We start from the raw sequence: 25,849 nt of genomic DNA, 5'->3' as shown, positions 1-25,849 counted from the left end.
CGCCTTTGGTTTATTCCAGCATTAACCTTTGCATATACTTAACAAAGTAGAATAGAGATGGAAAGTGGGACATTGAGTGGTATTTCCTCTATTCTGCACATTTGAACAATTTAGTGGGTGGAGGTGATGCATCCAACAGATTTGATAAACAACTCCATAAATCTAATCGACAGAAATTATTTTATTTTACACATTATTCAAAAACATGATTTAAAACATGTCAAATAAACATAATTAAAGGAGAGGTACTTGATCAGCAGTAATCACAGTACTCCAAAAGATTGGTGCAGGATGATCAAAAGCATTTTCACATATGTCAAAAATGGGAAAAATCTTGTGGATTTCCTTGATCTCTCTACTTTCCTTTTTTTTTTTTTTTTAGCTTTTCTGGTATTTGCTATAAACCTTCTCAGGGGGAAAAAAAGGTGTAGGTGTGGAAAAATGTCTTCGAGAAACAGAAAGCAGCAACATACTTAAAATATTTTTCCCTTTACACATCATCCAGGAACTGTTAAGTACCGCACCATGAAAACAATTTCATTTTTAAAAACTCTTATAAACTAACAATAGAATTCTGTGATATAACTGAAAATCCAAGACAATTCTTCACGGACATCAGAAAAGCTTTCTTTTTTGAGAATTTGGCCTCTATCTTCAGTATGTCTCTATATTCACAGTGTTGAATGACTTCAATCAAACTTGCAAGCTTCATCTCTTTGGCAATTTAGATAAAATATAGTCATCCTATCTGGGAACCAGATAAATGAGCAACTGTGCTTTCATTGTTTATGTAAAACAGCCTCATTCATGAAACAGCTCTACTTACAGTATGTATTTGTGTATTTGTCTACAATTCATATTTATACGCCACCCACCCAACTAAAAAAATATTTTGAATGACAATTAAAAATAAATTCAGAATCACAAAAAGGGAAATATGGTGTATTAGATAAACAGATGAGAACAGCACCAACTAAAATAACTAAAATAATCCATGGCATAATAAAATTGCCATCAAGGGACATACTCCCAACTCAGGACCTTGGCTCAGTGTTGAAGGCACCAAGCTAGAAAGCAGGAGACCACAATTTCAAGTCCTGCCTTAGGCATGAAAGCCAACTGGAGTTCTTTGGGCCAGTCACTCTCTCTCAGCCCAACCCACCTGACAGGATTGTTGTGGGGAAAATACTGTAAGAGAAGGAAGGTATGTTAGATATGCTCACTGCCTTGAGTTTTATTTATTTATATTTATTTATTTGTATCCTCAAGGGTTCTTTGTAAAAATGATAAAGGCAGGGTACAAGTACATATATACATACTGTTCCAGAGGCCAGGAACCACGAAAGGGAAGGCATACCATTTAGATCTCATTAGAGGGCACTGTTTTAAGGGTGGGACTGGATTCAATCTAACTCTCTCTATCTTACTCTTCAGACTGTTAATTCACAGTACATACTTACGTGGAATCGGTATCCTTTTCTTTCTTCCGTATTCCAAAGGCTTTCCTTGTACGCTTTTTCAATCCTGTGGAGACAGGAGAAAAAAATAATGGACTACATCAGACAGCTTTAAATTGGGCTAAGTAATACAGTAGATCAGTGGTCCCCAAGTTTTGGGGCACCAGGCACTTGTTGTGGAGAGAGGTTTTTCCATGGACTGGAGGAGGCGGGATTTCGCATGCTGACTGCATCCCGCGGATGGGGCTTCGCTTGTTTGCGCGGCCCGGTTTTTGGCATCCCACTGCCCGGTGCCAATCCACAGGTCAGGGGTTGGAGACCCTTGCAGATGGCTTAGTGGGCAATCCAATTCAACATACTTAGAAGTTAAATCTTACTGAAGCATATAGAGAGTTGTGTTTTAAAAATAAACAGTATTGTCATATAATAAATAAAGAATTATAGAGGACTTTATATTACATAGCTCAATTAAAGCATAGAATGTAGAAGGCTTTTTTCACACAAAAGGAATTCTGATATGATTTACTATTGAGTTTTACTGGCTTAATAGACAATTACAAGTGAATGATGGCTCTGTCTAGGACTAAATTATAAATGGCAAATTCCCTCAGCAGAGTAAATAAAACTAAATATTTTAGTTTTATTTTTATAAATAAAAATGTATAACTTTATAAAAGCTTTATAACGAAAAACTTTATTTTAGTTTTATTTACTCTGCTGAGGGAATTTGCCATTTATAAAAAAAAAATCAAAAATGTATCTATAGATATATTTTTGATGTTTTTTTACAAGCTGTTTAGAAAATGCTATTTTTTTTTTATTTGATTTATATGCCGCCCTTCTCCGGAGACTTAGGGCGGCTTACAATGAGCTAAGCAATAGCCTTCATCCTTTTGTATATTTTATACAAAGTCAGCTTATTGCCCCCACAACTGGGTCCTCAATTTACCTACCTTAGAAAGGATGGAAGGCTGAGTCAACCTTGAGCGTGGCGAGATATGAACCTGCAGTAATTGCAGGCAGCTGGTCTTAATAACAGGGTGCTTTAGACCACTGTACTACCAAGGCTATTTTGGTATTCCTGTCATACTTTTCTACGTTAATAAATTCACACGTGCACACACACACACACACATATTATAAAAGCAAACAGTTTTGATTGACATTTCTTATATTTATTAAATTACATTATATTACCAAGTACATTACTTATATTTGTTAAATGCTTAAGAGAACCACATCCAAAACTTCCCCTCACAGGAGAAGAGCCAATATGGTCTAATGGTGAAGGTGCTGGCCTCAAAACTAGGACGCTGTGAGTTCTAGTCCTGCCTTAGGTGTAAAAGTCAACTAAGTGACTTTGAGCCAGGTGACTTCTCTCAGCCCAACCCACTTCACAGGATTGTTGTTGTTGTTGTTGTTGTTGGGAAAAGAAGAAGAGGAAGAATATTAGGTATGTTGTCCACCTTTAGTTATTAAGTAAATAAGTTATGTTTACTCTCTTTGGAAAAAAAAGAAAAATGAAAAAGTTCTTTTTATCAAACTGGATGAGAATAAGTAAAAAAAACTAAATACAGAAGACACTGATCTCACAACAATCTTCTACAGCTAAAAAGCTGCTTCATGGACCTGTAATTTGGTAGATTATTGTTTTTTAAACAACCTGCAGCAGATTGTTATTTTGTTATTTTCTTATAAATCTATTTAGTATTTTAACTAATAAACTGTAGGGCTATACAACTGCTATTTTTGTTTTGCACTTATCAATGTTTTAGATTTATCACCCAGGTAACAATTGTATTAACATAATAACGGAGGAGTAAATGTTATATTGTATGATTTATTCTGGTACTTGTTGGATTATTATTGTTATTTACTTGCTTCACTCTGTTTTCGTTCTTATAAATTTCTGCTGGTCACTGATCAAATAAATATTATTGATTGCTACTATCAGTACTGCCTTCATTGCAATACAATGCTGGGAACAGAAGCATTGCACCTGTCTCCACCTATTTTAGGGCTGCAAGCAATTCTATACAGTTTTCCCTGTGGTACAATCCATCTCCTTTTTTCAATCCTTGGATGAAAATAAAAACCTCCATTGAAACATCCCTACCCACATTTACATGAACATTGTATCAGCCAGAACAAAACAGCTTCTCTTAGCTTTGCAGAGCTAGCTCACAACTTGTTGCTACAGTGACACCCACCCATTTAACCTCTAGAGGCCAAACTAATGATTGTCTTGCTACACAAACACACCTTCGTTTCCTGAAAGTATCTTTAGAGAGTAGAGTCTGCACAACTGTGTTAGTTTGCTGGGGCAACAGGGGTCATCAGAAGGACAGATACATAAGGACTGAGAGTGGAAGCAATGAAAATCTGATATCCTAGGCATTGTGTAACCAGACCAGGCTACTGCAAAGATAAAACTAAAACACACATTTTGAACACTCTTTCCGTCCAACTATAGGCTACATCAGAGATTATAAGGAGTCAAATCTAAATCTGCTATGGAATTTGCTATTCATTGCAGCCAACAACAGCAGTTCTGAGTCTTTATACCTTATGTACCATGTTTCCCCGAAAAGAAGATCAGGTCTTATATTAATTTTTGCTCCAAAAGGTGCATTAGGGCTTATTTTCTGATTAGGTCTTATTTTGGGGGAAATACGGTACTAAATGCATCCATCTGGCTGACAATATTAACTGGGGCTTATTTTGGGGGTAAGGCTTATAAGCATCCTGAAAAATCATGCTAGGATTTATTTTCCGGTTGGGTCTTATTTTTGGGGAAATTGGGTAGATAATCCTCGACTTACAACCACAATAGAACCCGATGTTTCTGTTGCTAAATGAAACATTTGTTAAGTGAGCTTTGCCCCATTTTACCACCTTTCTTGCCACAGTTGTTAAGTGAATCACTACAATTGTTAAGTGAGTAACATAGTTGTTAAGTGAATCTGGCTTCCCCATTGACTTTACTTGTCAGAAGGTCACAAAAGGTGATCACATGGCCCTGGGACATTGCAACCGTCATAAATATGAGTCAGTTGCCAAGCATCTGAATTTTTATCACATGACTGTGGGGGTGCTGCAATGGTCCTAGTGTGAAAAATGGTCATAAGTTCTTTTTTTCAGTGGAGTTGTAACTCCGATCACTAAACGAACGGTTGTAAGTCAAGGACTATCTGTATAATAAAGGTATTTATAAACATACTTGTCACTACGCATATTTAGAAGGAATAACATTAACAATAATAATTACATCTAAAATATAAGGCAGCCTCATAGTTCATATGAGATACTTTAACTGCAGTTGCATGATAAATTCCTATTAGAAACCCAATATATAATAATGGTCTTTTTCTTTTACTTCCTTTCACTAAGGATACTTAAGTGACAATTCTAATTTTGCAATAGGACAAGTAGTTTAGGAAGAAAATAAATAAGAAGCCAAAAGTAAAATATATGACTAAATCAGAATATTCTAAAATAAAACGTGATTGTCTAAAAGCATATTGAAGTGCCTGTACTTCTCTGTTTTATGCAGAAGGTATTGATGTGTGAATAGGTAGAAATGCATGTTTTCTACACAGTACATTAGCATCCACAGTTAAAATTAAACAAAGTAATATAACGTATTGTAAGCCGCCCCAAGTCTCCGGAAAAGGGAGGCATATAAATCGAACCAATAAATAAATAAATAATAAATATAAACTTCCCAGTCAGCTCTGCTGGTGGGGGAATTTGCTTCATAGTACAAAGTGGAATTTTAGAAGAATCTTTCCACTAACATAATCAAGAGCTGCACTTTGTTACATAATGTTAACAGAAAGTACTAATAATATGAATTTATACACATTTTCATGTTCTGTACATTTTGAAAGATTAAATCGGAGTGAGCAGACTATGCTCTGTGTTGATTCATTAGCTTTCATAGGAATCAAAATCACTGCGTTCAATCTTTGTTTCCACTGTACAAGATGACAATATATATTGGATGCTTTTCACTCTTTGAAAATATTACTGTATATGCTGATCATTCAGCTTAGGTGTCTGAAAAAGATCAAAAAATATTTTTTTAGTGCAATCATTTCTGATTCCAAATGGCAGTCTAAGGTTATGTGCCATGCCATTCTGTCTATCAAAATAATAATGGAAAAAATATTGTAACCCCAGCGGAAAGTGTTATGGTCTTGAATGCACACTGATTATAGTTATTATCTTTGAATATTCACAGTTAACTATAAGCAGGAAACAGAAATTAATTATATTAATTCTGGAGCTTTGAACACATGTGTTCTTTCTTTTCTCCTTCATTTTTATCTACAGTGCAATTTCATTCTTCCTTAGGTTGTGTGACAAGCAACATGTTACTCTTATCATTGTTCCCTCGTTCAGGTATAATAGTAACTTTTGCTGCAAACTAGAAAGGAGAGGATGGAAAATGTAGGTATGTATAGGACCATTTACTACTATTAATTAAATATATTTTATTTTTTGTACAAGGTACTACATCAGATATTGCATATAATCCAGGTATTTAAACCATTCCCAGTATTTTCAGAACTTGAATGACACAAAATATTTTGTGTAAATTTAGTGTGAAGTCAAACAATGCTTTGTATTTTTCTGACTTCTTCAATGTATTTCGTTGTTGGGGGAAAAAGGAGAGGAGACAATTATCTTCAGAGACAGAAGAACAATTTGATTGGTTGGCATGGCAGTTTGATATGCTCATTAATATTTTACTGAACTCATTTACAAGAAAGAATTGCAGATGTCACATAGAGGGGACTAATGCTAAAATGCTTAGAAATACTGGCATGAGACAGTAGCCTTAAAAGTGAAAATACATAACTCTAAATTTAAGTTAGAATGTTGGAAACCATGGATGATGGCTAATAGTTTAAATATCAAGATCTGGAGTCATGCAGAATTGTAAGTAAACATAATGAAAACCAATTTGGTGTAATTAAGGTACCAGACTAGAAACCTGGAGACAGCACCATAGGCACAAAGCCACTTGGTTAACCTTGGGCCAATCACTCTCTCTCTCAGACCTAGAGAGCAGACACTTCCAAGGTCTTGCCAGAACTGCAGGGATCCAGGCAGTCACCAGAAGTCAATATTGACTTGAAGGTATTAAAAACAATAAAGACACAACATATTTGCAATAGAACATTCAAATTAAGCACAGATATCACACTCCCTCCAAATTAATCAGATATTTTCTTTGATATCACCAAGTTGTCAAAGACACCATCAATAGTGAGATATTATAACCAGTGGTGGGATTCAAGTAATTTAACAACCGGTTCTCTGCCCTAATGATTTCTTCCAACAACCAGTTTGCCAAACTGCTCAGAAAGTTAACAACCGGTTCTCCCGAAGTGGTGCGAACTGGCTGAATCCCACCACTGATTATAACCATCTAAATGTTTCCATAAAGGCAGATGGTCGGTTTGCAATGGATTCTCACTTACTTATAAGAGGAAAACTGTTAGACTGAGAATTATTTGAAAGAAAAGTGATAAATTGTTATTTTTAAGTGATCAGAAAACCACCCCTTAACTACAACATTTTAGAGGAGGAGGAGGAAGAAGAAGAAAAAGAAGAAGGAGAAGGAGAAGGAGAAGGAGAAGGAGAAGAAGAAGAAGAAGAAGAAGAAGAAGAAGAAGAAGAAGAAGAAGAAGAAGAAGAAGAAGAAGAAGAAGAAATGATCAAAAACTCCCTCAAACAGAGATTTGCCACCCACTCTTGATGGATTGATATTGCCATATTTTTCTTTAGAGTCAGAAATGGTTAGGACAGAAATCCTAATTTATAGGCAGTTTATTTTCTTTTACTATATTATCAGTTTATTAGTTATTCCATATTATTTCAGGCTAGAGGTAGAGGAAAACATTTCATGAAATTCAAGTGAAACGATAAAAGTTGTTTACAGTACATATATTAAATCTCTTCACACCTTTTGCATACTTATATTGTTTCCACAACTACTGAGTAAGAGATGAGATATGGACACTCTTTCTCCCCTCGGAAAACTATCTTTCTCTCTTGTGATTCAAGTCCGGACATGCAGTTGAATTTTCTGGAAGAGCTCTAACTGTTCAGGGAAATTTGGGATGGAGAAGATGCATCTCTTAATTTTCTATCTTTCCCTCTGCAGATGCTGTTCAAATCATTCATTTTTAAAATAAAATAAAATAACTGTCTTACCTCCCCCATCAATAAATATATTGCCTTTTTCGGGATTAATTTATCTTTCCTGCAGTGCTTTGTAGATTTTCTTACGCTAGGTATACACAGTCTACTCATCTTGTAAAATATTTGCAAGATCAACGATGGATACACCAGTAATCATCTTGAGACATTTTTCACTAAAGAATATGAAATTTTGCCTTTTTCTGATCAAGTAAACCAGAGTTTTTATGATCGCTGTTTAAAGACAGTTATCCAAGGAAAATAATACCTGACTTCATAGTTGCATATCACAGTATTAGATCTCAGTCTGGTATCCTCAGATACTGGTATTGTAGACAGTAGAGAAGGTGACTTTGATACAGATATGCAGGGTTTGTTGCCAAGGCAGAAGTGGCCAAATCATTTTTAAGTCCAGGGTACATTTCATTCATTTCGAAATGACATTTCAGGCAGACATCTCCCTAATTTACTGATTTACTGAACAATGAAAGGAGGAAGAGGTGCAGCACAATCAGACTTGCAAGATTATTTTAGTATAGTCAATCTCAATAAGAGTAGTTTTAGTCTTCCTGTGGAATTGATTTCCTGCTCTGGCTTAGATTGGGAAGCTGACAGGTTGCTTGCACTCATAGCTCTCTATCAGATGAGTAGAATATACTATGAGCTGCAAAGTCTCCAATTCAAACCTTAGCTCAGCTCAAACTGGTGAAGATATTATACACCATAGGGCATATCATTTCAATCAAATTTCATCCATCTGATTTAAGAAGAAGATACTGTACAACACAATTCAAATAAGTATAAACCTCCCAATGTTAAATTAGTTCACATTTACAATTGTTCTTATAAGAGCAGTGGCACCGCAGGACATTGCAACATGGTGGTGGAGAACAGAAGCCAAGACAAGTCTTAAAAGTGCTTTTGCAAAAGGCAACTAGATTTTGTTTTTCCTTGAAGAAATTTTGTTTCTCATTCAAGAAGTGTTGGTTATTCACAATTCAAGGTGTTGGTTATTACCTTTAAAACCCCACATGGCTCAGGGCCAGGTTATCTTCGAGACCGCCTTCTGCCGCATAGTTCCCAGCGACCGGTAAGATCCCACAGAGTTGGTCTCCTCTGGGTCCTGTCAGCTAAACAATGCTGGCTGGCGGGCCCGCGGGGGAGGGCCTTCTCTGTGGCTGCCCCAGCTCTCTGGAACCAGTTACCTCCTGAGGTCTGGACCATCCCCACCATATTGGCCTTCCGAAAAGCGGTGAAGACCTGGCTTTTCCAGCCAGCCTGGGGCCGTTGATCTCACTCTTGTGATCTGGCAGATCCAGCCATGAATGGCGTGAATGAGTTTTTAATGTTTTTAATTTTTAAAAATTTTTTTGTAATGATTTTTAAAAATGTATTGTGAGCCGCCCTGAGTCTTCGGAGAGGGGCGGCATATAAATTGAATTAATTAAATTAAATTAAATTAAGTTTCTTCAATTCTGACTGGAGATCGCTTCAAAAGTTCCCTTTAAAAAAAAACATCTTTGGGACAACCATGACATAGATGACTGAGAAACACAATAGACATAATGATGGTCCCCTTAGTGATTTCATTGGCACCTCTGTGGACTGCTATGGATTGGTTGATTGGATGTGCATTTGGATTTCCTCAGCTGGAGAAGCTGGTGAATGGGGCTATGTTTGCTACTGAGATGTGCTGCCACATTTGCTGCATTATCATGCCTATAGATTAGGGACACTGAGGATGAAATTGTGATTGTGGGCTTGGTGCTGGTTGAAGGAATGGCTTGGAAGATGGGCTTCATTTGCAGTGCTGGCTGTTTGGGGTCATGTTTTCTGGGTTTGTGTCCTTTTTGCTGTCAGTGCCTCAACTCACATGGACTATATGACTTTGTGCGACCCTTCATCTGAAGAGACTGACCAGAACGCTAGAGTTTATGGAAATTGGTGACTAGGCAGAGATGAGGTGGTTAGACCTTTCTCCTGCAGAGTCCATCTTGCCTTTGTCTCTATTAGCTCTAGAGAAGAGATGAACATGTGGTGTGACTCCATCTGTTAGGTAGGTAGGTGACTCCATCTGCCTTTAATTGTGTGACCCCCCCCTCCTTTGGGTGAGACCAGAGGAGAAAATTGGTTGGGTGGAGGTAAATTGGAAGGAAATCAGGGGTGAAATGTTTCCGGTTCGGACCGGATCACCCGATCCAGTAGTGATGGAGGCGGGTGGGTCGGAGAACCGGTAGCAAAAATCCCTGCCCCGCCCATGCCCAGCTGAGCCGCGCGATCATCAGAGGCTGTTTTTTTTACTTTTAAAAGCATTTTTTCTACAACCTTTTCTACAACCTCAGCCGAAGAGGTTGTAGAAAAAATGTTTTTAAATGGAAAAAAAGCCTCTGCTGATCAGGCAAGTCAGCTGGGATCGTCAGAGGCTTTTAAAAGCATTTTTTTACAACCTCTTCAGCCGAAGAGTTTGCAGAAAAAATGGTTTTAAAAGTTTAAAAAAAAAAAGTTGGCCATGCCCACTCAGTCATGTTACCCCCCCCCCCCACCAAGCCATGCCCACAGAACCGGTAGTAACAAATTTTACATTTCACGACTGAAGGAAACCCTTAGTGAGTGTAATAGGAAGGGTATTCCTGTGATGTATTTGTATATGTCTATGTGTGAGTATGTGTGGGTACTGTGGGGGAGATGGACACTGGGCACCCTGATGGCAGTGGGAGCCAAGGCAGCTGAAATGTGTCAGGCAGTGGTGGGTTGCTCCTGGTTCGCTCCGGTTCAGGAGAACTGGTAGTGGGGGTGGTGGGAGGCTCCGCCCCCCCTAGAAATCATGTGCTCTGTGCATGTGCAGAAACATTGCATGTTCATGAGTTACCAATAGTGAATTGGTAGTGCCGGGATTTGAATCCCACTACTGGTCTCAGGGTGCCTAGCTTCCGTTTCCTGGGATAGATGGATGGCACTGAGCACTATAAGAGGACCCCCCGCCTTAGAAATTGAGGGGCATGGATTGGAGGATAATGTAGCCTTTGGCTGATGTAGGCAAAGATATTACAATGGCAATGGGCATGGGGAAATATGGCAGGAGGCAAGGGGTGAGCCATTTGGGGGGGAATGTAGGATTGAGGTCTCCTATCAGTTTCATGTCCCAACTCATTGATCTCAATCCCTGTACCCAGTCATCAGACTTTCAGAGACTCCAGGGAGTTTCAGATGCTGCTTCTCAAGGTCAGCTTAGTCTATAATAAAGCCTCCCTCATCTGTGATTTAATTGTTGATTAGAGGGATGACCTGGCACATATTATGAAACAGAATCAGCCGATGCACTGTACAGACTTCCTACACTTGTGGTATCCCGGAAGCGGACACCATTTTGGAAGTGGCCACAATTCTTGCAATCTGAGAATTCAAAATCCAAAAAATTCAAAAATCCTTCCAAAATGACACCGACATCTGTGATGGTATGAGACAGTTTCTGTAAAAGGAAGGCTGCCTGGTGGATGGACTTGGCGCTTTTTCAGAAAAGCAATTTCCAGAAGAAGTAGATGGTGCAAGGTGTGAGGAGATTCAAGGTGTGGGACCAGTGGGACAGGAAGCAGATGTAAACCCTGTGGGAACCCAGCCAAGCAGGAAATAGGCTCAAGGGGAAGGATGGGGGAAAGTTAAGTGAGTGCGGGCAAGTCAAGTACCCCTATACAGGTAGTGTAAGGGCAGGCCAAGCACCAAATTGTGATCTTGTGGTCATGGGGCACTGCAGTGGCAGAACTTTGGGTACAGATTGTAAGTGCCTTTGTTCAGCACCATCGTAATTTCAAATGGTTACTAAACAAATAGTTGCATGTCAAGAACTATCTGTAGGATAAATATACCTTCGTCCAATATTTCTTCTCTTCTAGCTTTGTTTTTTATCACCTGTAATGTTTTTTTAAAATAATGGTAACAACTTTGGTATTTATTAGCTAACTTGTTTTTTTAGCCTAGTTGTAGGCTATCCAGTCACTTGTTTGTGAGATGGGCAGTTATATAAATTTGACAAATAAAAAAGTCAACAAAGATGAAAGGCTGACTTTCATTCAAGATGGTTGTCTACTCAGATAGGCAATGGCTTGTACTTCAGGAGATGTATTAATAATAGTGTACTAAATTTTATTCGATGGAATATATTTTTGAGTCCTTAAATAACTCCCAATAAAGCTCTGGCACAAAGGTGACAGCCACAAACCATGAGAGAGTTATAAAATCTGTGCATATAGAGAAGAGAAGGATAAATAACAAATTAAAATTATCATTAATTTTGTTAACTACCAAACTGGAGGTGGCTGAGAACAGACTATCTCAGCTGCAAGATCACAAGAAACGTGTTATCACAGCTATAAGTGATTTAATGAAGTCTAATAATAGCTTTCAGGACTTATCAAATACTTAAAATGTCTTGGATCCAATATATGCATGTTAGGAATTCCTAAAGAAGAGAAAAAGCACAACTGTGTGAAATATTAGTTTTGTCAGATTATCACTGGCTGCCAGCAGTTTGGCAGACCGAATCTCACCAGGCTCAAGGTTGACTTAGCCATCCATCCTTCCGAGGTTGGTAAAATGAGGACCCAGATCATTGGGGGCAATATGCTAACTCTGTAAACCGCTTAGAGAGGGCTGTAAAGCACTGAGAAGCAGTATATAAGTCTAAGTGCTATTGCTATTGCTGTTAGATAGATATTGGGAAGGGCCATTTTGTTCCAGCTTTTCTTTTTCTTTAATAGCTGAAATATCTTGACCATTTATTGTGAAGTTTCTCGGTTTTGCTGTGAAAGATTCAGTCCCAAAGCCAGTCTATTGATAAATGAGCAAGGAAAGTCTCACATTTTCTTTTCCCCAGATATAGAACATGTGTATGTACTCAATTACTCAGTATTATAATGTGACTATTTTGCACATTGCACTGCTAATATGCACTGTGCTTAAAGTGAATTGGCTATTGAATCATTGAACCACAGAGTTGGAAAATATTATATTATATTATTATATAAATATTCTTTAGGTCATTGAATCTGCCTTGAAAGAGCATAGCTGAACATGACATCTTTCTCCCAAGATGAGCATGCGGCTGAACTTATTAACTCATAAACTGAAGAACCGAACATTAGTACTAATGGGAAACTGTGACCATCCTAGACCAAGGCAAGTCCAAAAATGCTAGAGAATTCCTGGAAGCCTGGCCCTCTGACAAATTGTCTATCAATAGGCACATAGAGATATACAATATCTATATACCATTCAAAAGAGAATCACTAAACCCAAAAGGGAACAAAAAGACCAGAACACCTCCTTAGCAGCAATTAATACCCAGATAAGCAGATGTTAACACAAAGACTACTGTTAGATTAACGATAAAGAATAATATCCCAATCAAGGAATTGCCAAAGAAGCTAACAGTAAACAGCCTAACCAAAGACCATTCCCATGAACACTGGCAGGGCAAGCCACTAGAACATAAAATGACCCCCCCCCCAAAAAAAACACCCCACTCTCTACTAACACTTATAAAGGTATGTAATTTGGGTAAAATTATAATTGCAAGAAAAAAACCAAGCTCAGAGAGCACCAAAGACCCTTCATTTCAATGCTGAGCCACAAATATTCTCTTCCATCAGCATGAGGGATTGTGAGCAGTCCAGGAAAGGGTGCAATTGGTGCATTAACAAATCTGTGCAAAGGCATACTGAAGGATAACCTCCCCTAGCAAAAGGGGAGTGGTGTAAAAAGGAGGAAGGTCCACGACCTGGGGTACCCCACATTGCAGGGGGGGCTAGGACTGGATCACTTTGAAATGTAATTGCTGATGTAAGATATTCATTCTCCCCCCCCTCTCTCTCCCTCCCTCCCTCTCTCTTTTGAGTCAGCATGGACTCCTGGAGACTGGCTGGAGAAATGTCTGTAGTTTTCAGAATTGTCTAACAAAGTAAGTATCAAATATTACATCTGCAGCAGTTTAAACACAGAGAAAAATTGTTTTTTAATTTACTCTGATGTGCCTTATAAAATCAAACAACATTTTAAATTAAGGCCAGCCAAGAATCAAACAAAAAATAAGTTATAATATGTATGTTGATATTTAGATTTTTAGTGTCCACTGTGTCCACTGGATTAATTTTTAGTGACCACTGTGTCCATTGGATTAATAATAATGTTTCTTACAGATTGAGGATTATTCATTTGAAACACAAGTAATACTATACATTTGCACAGAGACCATGTATGTCCCTACGGTATATGGACATCCAAATTACTTAATCAAATCAAAGAATGTCATCTTTTAAATGTTAGACAGATTGCTGCTGAAAGGACATCCATCTTTAAACCCACTTTCTAAATATTTGAAAATATTCATTTTGCTGGCTTAAGCCTCTTACTCATTTATGAAGTATAAATACCGAACAGAGAACATTGCAATCCAGCTGCTATTTAGCCTCCAGAAAATATCATACACACTAGGTATTTTTAAAGTACATGTTGCAAAGCACCAGTCTTTATATAGTTTGAAAAGTCACAGCTTTACAATTTGGAGGTAGAGTTTGAAATGGTGCTAGTTCATCACAAATAAACCTAGGGAAGGTAGGATCGGAAGCACGAATAAATCACCAACAATAAACAAAAGTCTACACTACTTATCGATAATAATTATGATGTCATCTAAAATATAGTTAAAGGTTTCCAGACTAGCCTGTGGTTCTTTTTCAGTTTATGCTGTTGCTTATTTCTATATGGCCTATTGGGCCAAATGGTTAATGGTCAGCAACTAGCTGACTTTGGCTGATCTTGAAAAATGCTAAGCAGGCTCAGACCTGATTGGATGGAAAATCACCAGGAAATCACAAAGCTGCGGATTAGATTTAAAAAAAGGCATCTCAGCAGAAGCTACCCTTGAGAAAACAATATATACATGACTATGTAGTCATCGTGCATTGAGCTGAATTCCAAGGGGATTTTCAGAAAGAGACAGCCATTCAGAACAATGGGTAAGATCTAGCCAAATTTAGTCAGCTGGAAAATTAGACAACCAATTCATCAATTTAGGTAGATTAAAACAAAAGAAGCCTTAATAATAAGGAAATTAATTGTATCAGCTCATCAATAGGTCAGGCTATTTGCAACAAACAAGCCCTATTAATTCTAACAGAATTTGCGTGGCTACTTTAAGATTAGGAATAAACAAAATTAACAGCAACAAAGCAGAACTCTTGTCAATTTCACACAGTTTAAAAAAAAAATGTACCAAAAGGGCCAGCAATTCCCTCTAATGAACTCTAATGTTGTAAAAACAGCACAAACAGCCAACGTGTCACTGCTGACCCTGGAAAATCAAAGAGCAGACTTTTCCTCCGTGATCCAAGGATTGGAACTATCCCCATATGTAGGAGGATTACAACTCTGGGTTTTTTTGCCTAGAAATATGGTGAATAAAGTGGGGAATACTGTAATATAGAAGTATATAAAATGATTTAGAGCCGTGATGGCAAACCTATGGCACACAGGTGGTACACAGAGCTGTCTCTGCGGGTACGCGAACCATTGCCCCAGCTGCGCTCCACCGTGCCTGTGCATGTATCTCCCGTTGGCCAGCTGGTTTTCAGGTCTCTGCCATGCATGCGCACGGGGCAGGGTGCATGCGGGGGATGCGTGCGCATGCACAGGGGTCAGGTCAGAGCATGCGGGGGCGCATGTGGGGGTTGCACATGCATTCATGGGGGCGGGACACACCGGGGGGGTCATGCACACATGCATGGGGGCAGGGCACATGCAGAGGAGGTACACACGCATGCATGGAGGGCGAGACACATAGGAGAGGTTGTGCGGCCGAAAAGGTTAGCCATCACTGATTTAGAGTATGGATAATATGGCCCTCCTCTCCAAACACTAAATGAGAAGACAAATCCTTGCATTTTTTTGGAAGTGATTTGCCCACAGTCACTCAGCCCTGGCTTTGTAACTAAGGCAGAACTAGATCTAATGGTCCTAGGTTTTTGAACCACTACACCAAACTATTTCTTAATACACATATATGAAGCGTCAGGGGAAGCATGATACTTTTGAATGGTAGATGTTGTTGAGTGAATAACCCATTTATTTCTTGTTATGGAGTATTCTAGCCATCTGCCTGACAGCTGTGAGAAAGAATGCTAGAAACGATTAAGAACATAGATTTTTCAAATCTCTGAATTCTAAGAATATTTTGTCTTCGAGTAGCAACCCATAGAAGACATTGATGAGTTGAGTACACCCAGGATCTGACCATTTGGGCAGTTAATTAATGATGCTATGATCCACTTCAAACTAATGAGAGAAAATCATATTTGCGGTAATATAGTTGGACCACCCAAGGGCAAAAACCCATATTTGGTGCTAACCCCATCCAGCTTATAGAGAAGTTCTAAGAATTTTTGTATAGTGCTAAGTTAACTTCTGTAGGAAAATTCACTTCAGTACCAACATTAACATCTGTGTAAAACTTTGAACAAACTGCCATTTTAGCATTTTAAAAATGTTTATTATCCCCTTTAAGTTAGCATCCAAATCCTTTTTATTTGCAGGCACCATTACGGTATTTTGTGTAAATATCTGAAGATATAAAATACAGATATAGTCTCTACCAGGTTTTATTGAACTTAGTGAGATTTACTGTTAATATTCACTAGACAATCTGTGCCCCACTGATCATCATTTCAGAGATATTTCTTACCAGATTCCTCAAGGTCTTCAACAATGACAGAGCTTCAACAATGACAATATACTACCTTCACTGGAAAAGCTGGGGTGAAAATAGCCCATGTTGAACTGTGTAGCACAAATATCAACACAGGAAACATTTGTGACATTTTCTATTATGCCATAAACTGTTTAGCCCATGCTGAACTGGGTAGCACAGTCAAACATCAGCACAGGAAATGTTTTATGACATTTTGTCTTATGTCATAAAACTGTTTTATGATAATGTTTATATCATAAAATGTTTTATAAAATTTAACAAATTTCAATTCCACGGGAATCATGGTCCCTAGATTTTGGACACATTCTGTAGATTAGCCCATTTGAGTAACTGGGTTCAAAAAGTTTTGCCCTATGGCTTTGCCCAGTTATAGGTTACATAGGAATGATAATTTTAGTAGTTCTGTATATAGATAAGATTTTGCGGGAAGTGTATCAAATATACATGTCAAACGGCAAATGGAAACCAAAAAAAAGTAAACATAATTGTGAAATAAACTAGTACTTATATGTGAACACATTTCTGTAGGGACTGTAATATCCTTTAAATCAGGGGTCTCCAACCTTGGCAATTTTAAGCCTGGTGGATTTCAACTCCCAGAATTCCTCAGTCAGCTTTGCTTTGCTGGCTGAGGAATTCTGGGAGTTGAAGTCCGCCAGGCTTAAAGTTGCCAAGGTTGGAGACCCCTAATTTAAATTAAACCTTGTCAGTCTGAAAATGAATCAGAAAAATTAACTTGTGCTTCTTTTATGTTACTGTATTTCTTTAAATACCTCTTTGTTTTACACAATGGCTTTGGTTCCTTAATCTGTCTTTATATTCAGAAGTTTTCTATAAAATTTTCACCAATGTAAAAAAAAATCTTATTTATTTACTAGTTTTATGTCTGAATTTATTTAAAGAAAAAATAAATACAGCAATGATAAACTCTTGCTTACAATAACAAGAAAAATATTATTTGATGCTCTAATTTTTTCAATGTCAGGAAGACTCGATGCCTTAGAATGACATCAGAAATTTAGAAGAATAGGGCAAATTTTTCTGAAGGTATTCTCATATAAGCAGGAGGTACCCTATTTGGTGATGTATGCCAGGGTTTCTATGCTGTCAGTGTAGAACTGAGCTGATAACTTCCAGGTCAGCTGCAGCCCAAGAGGAATTGCTGGAAGAACACTGTCCAAAGACATCTCTGTGGTCATGTGGCCGGCATGACTCAATGCCAAAGTGCACGGAATGCTGTTACCTTCCCACCAAAGGTGGTACCTATTTTTCTACTTGCATTTTTTACGTGCTTTCGAACTGCTAGGTTGGCAGAAGCTGGGACAAGTAACGGGAGCTCACTCTGTTACGTGGCACTAGGGATTTGAACCGCTGAACTGCCAACCTTTCGATCGACAAGCTCAACATCTTAGCCACCGCATCCCTAAGACACACCCATACCCATACCCATACGCATACCCATACCCATACTGACTACTACCTACCAACCTACTGTTATGTTACTGCATAGACATATCTGTCTATGGCTTCATGCAATAAAGAAATCAATCAAGACATCCTATGTTTGCCAAGTAACCTGTTCTAGAATTCAGGATTAATGTTTGGAGAACTGAGATTTGTAGCTGTGCTTGGGAGAGGTAGTGTCCATTCATTCTTTTTGAATGCAGGTTTTAAGGAAGGGAGAAGGCATCTTGATGTGTGTTTCCCTATTGGCCATCAGAAGCATGGACTGGCTGATCCATACATCTGGTATCAATCAATACAGCAGTGAAGATGACCGTGGTCAATAATTTGGTTTGTGGAGATTTGTGGAATAAAAGGAGTACACAAGCTCCCCTAGGATCTGAAGTATTGTAGGAAGGGATCTTGGTGAAGACAACTCTAGGTTCTAAAACTTTTAGACTTTAAAAGTTCCAAGCTTTAAAGTTTCTAAAGCTAGAAACAGGCTAGCAGCAGCAAATTGACAAGATTCAACACTTCACATATGATGGCATTGACCAAACTAAATGTACAAATATAATTCTGTAAAACTCTTTTAGACAAATGAAGCTGGAATGTCCCATTATAAAGCAAGGGAAATGGATTCATGGGAAAATATGAGAAACATAACATTAGTCTCTCCTTTTCAGTTCTGACATTTGGCCTCTAATTTTAATATTTGGATAGTTTACAAATAGCTAGTTATTGCTGGATGAGGTAATCTACAAATATCTAATTATATCTTCACAAAACTGGGCATAATTATCAGTTGACAAAAACATGTCACAGCTCTCTGGGTATATTCCTTAAACAATCTACCTAGACACTTTACCCTCTCCATTCACCCTGCAGTTTATATGAAAATAATAACCTTGCTATTATTTTAAGATTTATTTAAGCTCTCAGTATGGACAATGGGCTGTAAATTAATAAAGACGTAAGATATTATAGTACATATCACAGGTAATTAAATACCCAATGATTCAAACAGGCCAGGATAATAACTAGGAAAAACATAACTGAATTGTTCCTGAAAATTTCAGATTTAAATAATAGCTAATAAAGAAAACACTACAACATCCAGTGAAATGTTTTCTTTTAAGTTAAAGTTAACTACTATTCTCTAGTAGTCAAGGGGACAAATTGGCTAAGAATGTTTTGTCTCTTGCAATGCCAGAAGTGGTGATCTGACAGGGTTTATTAGCTTGGTCTCTTTCCTCTGATGTGGAACAAAAAAGAACCTATATAGTGAAGTTACATACTATTACTGCCTAAAGATTGGTCACATCAGTTTTAGGCAACTTCTGTGCGTTCCTGGTCTGACACCAATTATTTTGGTTACACCTTTATATATCCGACAGACAGCAAATGAAGCTTCAGGACAGAGTCAGATGTAAATGTAAAATGCTTTACTTTCAGTTAGGGTTTAGACCCTTGGCACCTTACATAATACATTCTTACATTATGTTCTACACTTCATTCCATTCTAAAGAGCTCTCAGACTGAAGAATGGTTATTGTCAGCAAAGAACTAAAAAAATCACTGCCGCAAAACAGAAATAGCTGCCAAAATCAGATTTAAATATTTATATTTAAATAGGTATATTTAAATTAAGTATTATTTATAGAAGTTATATTTAAATTAAGTATTATTTATAGAAGTTAGTTGCCTTTCTCATAGTGAAAACAACCAACAGTTTAGAGACTGTCCCATAATAAGCCACTGTATTCTACTTTGGGACAAATAATGGCATTCGGAAAAAGGTTTCCCCTCAGTTACTTATGTTTGCAGGCAGGCTCATGGAAATAGAAGCATGCCCTGAAATATTCATGCATTCGTTGATTCGTTTATTTGTATTGAATGAGAGAGTAGGTGGCTATATAAATTTTCTAAATAAATAAATAAATACTGCTGCATCGACATAGAGTTACAGTGGTTTATGAAACGATCAACAGAAACATCCCTAATGGTTAAAAAAATCCGCACTAAATAGAAATAAATATAAACAACCAACAACAAATCAAAGTTACAAAATACAAGGATATTAGCAGTAATGAAAAATAAACAGAACCAAATAACATTTCAGGGAATAAATCTATTTTAAGTACTAATTCAAAATGAAACAAATTAAAGACAGGAACAATAATCTATTCAAATGCTATTAAGGAAAGTTCTGTCTTCAGTAATTTTGCAGACTGTTAGAAAAGATGCACAACGTCTTCCCACTAAGAAGGGAGTTTCCTATGAGTCTAGAACAGCAATATCTTCCAGTTTCTGTTCCTTTTATTTCATGAAAATAGGCATGACCAAAAGAATGTTCATATAGGAAAATACAGTCTTAAAAGTACCTGGGCTCTAAGCCATATTCAGATCTCCAATAATTAAGACATTTTAAAAGGAATAAGTAGCTCTGATAAATAATATTTTTCAAGGATGCCCTGATACAGTATATTATAACCATTATATTTCAATACATTATTATGGGATTATGGGACAAAAGCAGCTTTTTGTCAAGTTATGATTTATTACTAGATTAAAGCCTATGAAGAAAGTTAGCACCACCCCTCTTAGAAGAATGAAATATTTTAGGAAATATTAAAAAGGCAGAATATTATATTTCCCTGGATGAGAAATTGAGAAACATGTTCTTGGAGACAGAAACTCAGCCCCAGCTCCCTGCCACCAGCAGATATTTTGGTGCCAGTTTATCTATAAAACAAAAGACCTTTGGCTCCAGGATGATGGGATTATCCTTCAGGGCAAAGCCATTCAGCCACAGTAGGAATTGCCCTTCATTGCATCACCCAGCAAGGTTCAACCAAACTTGATTCAGACAAACATGACTCCACATCAGTGGTTGTGTTGCCCCTGGTTCGGACCGGTTCGCAAGAACGGGTAGTAAAACCGGCAGGAGGTTCCGCCCACTGATTCAGATGTCCTCATAGGTGATCTGCGCATGCACAGAAGCTTCAGTGCATGCACAGAAGAGCGCGTAGGCGCATTGAGAACCGATAGTACAGGTAAGTAGAACCCACCCCTGCTCCAAATGTGAGTCTGCAACCAATTGATTCAGACAAACATGACTCCACATGGGAGTCTGCAACCAATAGAATACCTGCCCATGCCACAGGAACAGGAAGGTCAAAGCAAGGCCCAAGAGAAGGCATAAATATCTCTCACTCTCCACTCCGTGTGTTCAGCTGCCCAGGACTTAAAATCCATGTGGCCCTCTTCATCAATAAAACCATCTTTCCAATCAGCCTCCATGTTTCCAGTGTCTTTCTCCCCACTTGGAACTGAACCCAGATGGATATTTCTTCCAACACCTATAAAAAGTGTTTTTAATAAAAATCGGAAGCAAGCTGCATTAAAAGACAGTTCCTAAATCAACCAATCTGGAAGGTGGAATGTCTCCTTCTGGATTTCTTGATACTTTCACTAAATACTAGATTTAGTTTCAGGTATTTTGGGCCACATCCAAATCTTCCCCGAGAAAATCCTTCCAACCTCCTTGGAATCAGCAAAAAGGTTTTAAAAAACAATAGCTGTTCTGTTTTTTTTTTATACCAGTCCTGATTCTTCCTTTACTGGTTTTAGCAAATGACTCTGAGTTCTAAACCTAAGAGAGAGAAACAGCTATCTACATGACCCAATTCTTCCATTGCTTTATGATTCTAGCACAATATTTCTCCATCCAGGCATTTTGAAGATGTGTTAACTTCAATTCCCAGGATTCGTCTGCCAACATGGCTGGCTGGGGAATTCTGGGAGTTGAAATCCACACTTCTTCAAGATGCCAAGGTTGAGAAACACTGTTCTAGCATGTCTCCAGTCTATTCTTCATTCCAAGCTAGAGATCCCCAAAGCCTTTCCTCGTAGTGAACATTTCCAGGCCTCACTCACCACGCTGGCTGTTCCTTTTTCTTTATTTACATCCCTAAACTTCCCCCTCAGATTGCCTGTGAAACAGATTGCATCCTTTGCTCTAAGAAAAACGATAAACTAAAGATATTGTGCAGGTCCTGAGTAATTTAGGAGAAAGATTTTTTAAAAAACACAAGTTTTTTTAATTATGGGATCCTTGTGAGTTGATCCATTAATTGCAGCTGAAATATCTCCTGCATGACAGTTTAAGGAATGTATTTAGAACAATCCATTTGGTACTATAGACTGTGATCAATCAATGTTTTGGCTTCTTTTTTCTTTCTTTCTTTCTTTCTTCCTTTCTTCCTTTTTTTTTTTTTTGAAAGCTTTACTACATTGCTAAAATCATCAATCAGCCTAGCTATAAATGTTTCAGAAGCAGCCTTAGTGGCTATGTCTTCCTTCACCGCATGAAGCAATTGTAAAACTGCATTGACTAATTAGAATAGATGGCTCCACTATGTTGAATTTGAGGCTTTTTTTCGGGTCCTTGTTTTAAGCACAGGCTTAAAACCCAGGATAACTAGATTGGCAGCTGTCAGATAAAGGCATTCCTGCTATCCTCGATGAGAAAATTTTCCTGGTGAGGAGGCTAAGATAAACATGATTCAACACAGGCAAGATTGAGAGCTTTATGAACTGGGGGGGGGAAGGAGTTCTTAAATGCTTTTTTATCAATCCCACAAGAAAAATGGTGCTTTCATATTCCAGGCATGGAGGCTTAGAAATGATTTTTTAATTCAATACCTTGCTTTTCCTCGCTGATTCAATTCTAGAAATATTAGAAGCACATCTCACAGGCAATGCTTCTAAGATACAGGACTAAGTATCTTACAGCAAAATTTAAAACGTTTCAAACATTAGGGTTTTGTTACGAGAAAAAGGATTATTTCCTTTTACAGCATACCTCTTATAGCTCTATTACACAAGTATAATGATCCCTGTGGCTATTGAATATCACTAATGACAAGCAACATAGCTCTCTCTACCATCAGATGTTATGGTGTTATTATTAATATTAGTATATCTAGGTATCCTGCTGCAGGCACTGGACTAGAACTAACAGAATTCAGTGCTCTAGAAATAATAATTAAAAAGAAAAGCTTCAAAAAGTATTATAAGTTTTATACACACAACAAGAATCAAAGCATCACTTGGCTGAAATTCTGATTTGGATTGCAGCCACTGATCCACAGAAATCAGTATCCTAGCCAGAAAGCCAGGAAGGGAAGAAAACCAAAATGGCATCCCATGGTTTTAAAAGCTGCAAAAAGTTTAGCTCATGTTTAATTTGCTGCTTATTCTAGAGTTCCTTCTATTCTTTATACTTATTTCCTCCATAAAAAAATGGCATGTACCACTGAATTTAGTTGATATCATACAATTGAGTTTACTACATATATTGGTTCCTTTGAAAGCCAGTTTGGTGTAGTGGTTAAGGTATCAGGCTAAAAACTAGGAGTTGGAGAGTTCCAGTCGTGCCTTAGGCAGAAAACCCCCCAAGTGACCTTGAGCCAGTCACTTTCTCTCAGCCCTAATGAGGAGGCAATGGCAAACCACTTCTGGAAATCCTTGCTAATAAAACTGCAGGGACATGACGGATCCTGGCAGTCTGTGAGAATTGGACATGAATGAACAGAAGAGGGAAAAATAATTCCTTTGGCTTTTTTTTTTTCTTTTGGAAGCCTAAGAAGCATAATCAATTTCATCTCCCTCCATCTGGAACTTACGTTCATTCCTATTAGATAATGAGCCATCATTTTCTTTCTTTGCATTGCTGCACTGAAGCCCTGCAGTCCTTGTATCGTATGAGATATCATCAGCTGAGTCTTCCATCTGCACTTTTGATTGCAAGGATCATGTAAAAAATGCCACTACCCTCTGAATCTGCAGTATTCAGAGAGTAGGGAATGACTTTGAGTCATCAGCAGTAGCCTCCATCTTCTCCATCTTTCTGGGAAACAGGAGAATAAAATCTCCCTCTTTAACTGACTGCAGTGAATGCATCTCTGACAGCGCCATGGCAACCAGGTGGTGGGGAAGTGATGTCTCAGAAGTCTATTATGACTGAAAAAGTGAATGGCTAATAAATACTCCTCAGTTTACCAAAACTCTCCTTATCTAATTGGAAGGGGGATCAGTTTCATTCCTCTGCAGAGGCAAAGAGAATTTCAGTCCACGCAGCAAACCCACCATGAAGACTATAGATCTTTCCACATCATCATCACTTCCATTCTCTAGGCCTTCAAAAGATGTTTAGGGTAAGCCTCCAAAAGTTATTATGGAGTCAGGGCTACCTCAAAAATTGAAATATTAATTTAAAGCAATCCATCTTCAAAGTTACCAGCTTTAAAATGCTGGAGGCAGGGAGAAAGTTACTGCCTAACTGAGTTTCCAGACATCCTGAAATAACATAAATGCCCTCAACTCCCTCTGTGCAGAACGGTTGTCAACGGTACATCTGTTCTCCCTCTGTGACCTTTCTTCCTGGATTTTGTGCATTTCTTTGCAAAGAAAATGACAGCACTTCCTATAAAGGAGAGCTAGAAAGACAACACATTTCTCTTGAAAGACCTGAGATCCAGAGGTGAGGAGTTCCTACAGATGAGGGAACAGATTGCCCACAACTACCCAGAATGATGATAAATTGGCCTATGGCCAGTTTCTCCCTGCCAAACCTGACTGGAACCAAAACCAACAGGCAGGAATAAGGATCCTAATAAGGATCTTCATTGGTTTCTTTTTTAAAAAGCAAAATGCTATTCTAAAAGAATTCCAATGACTGCTGTATATCAAAACAGAGTCCTGTACTGCAGGGATGTCAAACTCAATTTCATTGAGATCCACATGTGGGTTGTGTTTGACTTCGGGGGGCTGGGGTCAGCATGGCCATGGTGGGTGTGGCCAGCTTGACATCACTCATGTTGGGGGGGCACTTGTGGCAGTCCAAATTCTCTGTCAGTGAAAATGGAATCCTGAGCTCCAGTTTCGGCTGGGATGGCCTCCTGCAACCCTCTACCAGTAGGCCCACACATGACCCTCCCGAGCTCTGTTTTCTCTGGCAGAGGCACCACGGGCTGGTCCTTCGCTGTTTCCAGGGCAACCCCATGGGCCAGATCTAAGCACCCCGTGGGTTGGATCTGGCCAATGGGCCTCGTTTGACCCACGGTTTGACACCCCTGCTGTACTGAATATAAAATGCTCTCAGTGTCATTTCTCTGACACTGGATAACGCTCTCTTTTGGGCTGGAGGCTGGGTTTCCATCAACCTCTCGTTTTGATAAAATGGTTGATTTGTGTTAACTACATGACCACTGAGTCTCACACTCACCTCTCAGCATAGCTGAACTTGTGGAATCACAGAAGTCTGGAGTTGCTTTCAAAGTAGCATTGAATCCTTATATGGAACTGCCCTTAATGGTCTCTTGGGAGCCCCTTTTAAGTGATTACATATTGCTCCATTATGATGTAAACCAGTCTGTTGTGTCAGGTTGTATTTGTGTGGGTTTTATTACTCCTTTCCTGGATCACAGCTCTAAATTTAACTCATCGGTATACCAGTACAAATGCTACATTTTTTAAAATAAATCCTATTGACACTGCTTAGTGCAAATTGGGCCCAACTGAGTAAAACTGCCCCCGATGTTGGCACATTACCTAACCCTTCACTGCTCTACACTCTAACCCTCTACAGCATAAATGTCTGGAAAGTAGTGGCCTTGTGCTTGAATTATTCAGAAGATTCCCTGTGACCCAGAATCTATGCAAAGCTGCAAATACTGTACCAGTCTCTGCAAATATACGCTCTGCATTAGCCCTATTAATAAGTAGTTTCATATGGGGTTTTTTGTTTATGTAAAATATGGCTCTCAAAAAACAGACGAAACTTATCCACTTTAGATGAGAAGTGGCTAAGATCTTCTAACTTTCTAGGGACTATATTTGATATGTCTTCTTGATGTGGGAATGTTTAGAATTATGCCTCTACTTGTCTAAAATGGCCTCTGGAAAGACAAAACAG

At 38.3% G+C, this 25,849-nt stretch overlaps 1 protein-coding gene across 16 annotated transcripts in view; it reads right to left on the bottom strand.

Annotated features, from left to right (window-relative positions):
- The window catches only part of SGIP1 (SH3GL interacting endocytic adaptor 1), a 125,053-nt gene that overhangs the window by 87,180 nt on the left and 12,024 nt on the right, over positions 1 to 25,849 (bottom strand). For all 16 annotated transcript variants that reach the window (XM_060689959.2, XM_060689961.2, XM_060689964.2 and 13 more), the window contains exon 2: positions 1,461 to 1,524. In XM_060689959.2, coding sequence (XP_060545942.1) covers positions 1,461 to 1,524 — 64 coding nt within the window. The remainder of the gene's footprint in view (positions 1 to 1,460; positions 1,525 to 25,849) is intronic.

The sequence above is a fragment of the Pantherophis guttatus genome, chromosome 3, assembly GCF_059756535.1.
Source record: "Pantherophis guttatus breed Tessera chromosome 3, ASM5975653v1, whole genome shotgun sequence".
Lineage (NCBI taxonomy): Eukaryota > Metazoa > Chordata > Lepidosauria > Squamata > Colubridae > Pantherophis > Pantherophis guttatus.
This window is presented reverse-complemented; position numbering and strand designations above follow the sequence as displayed.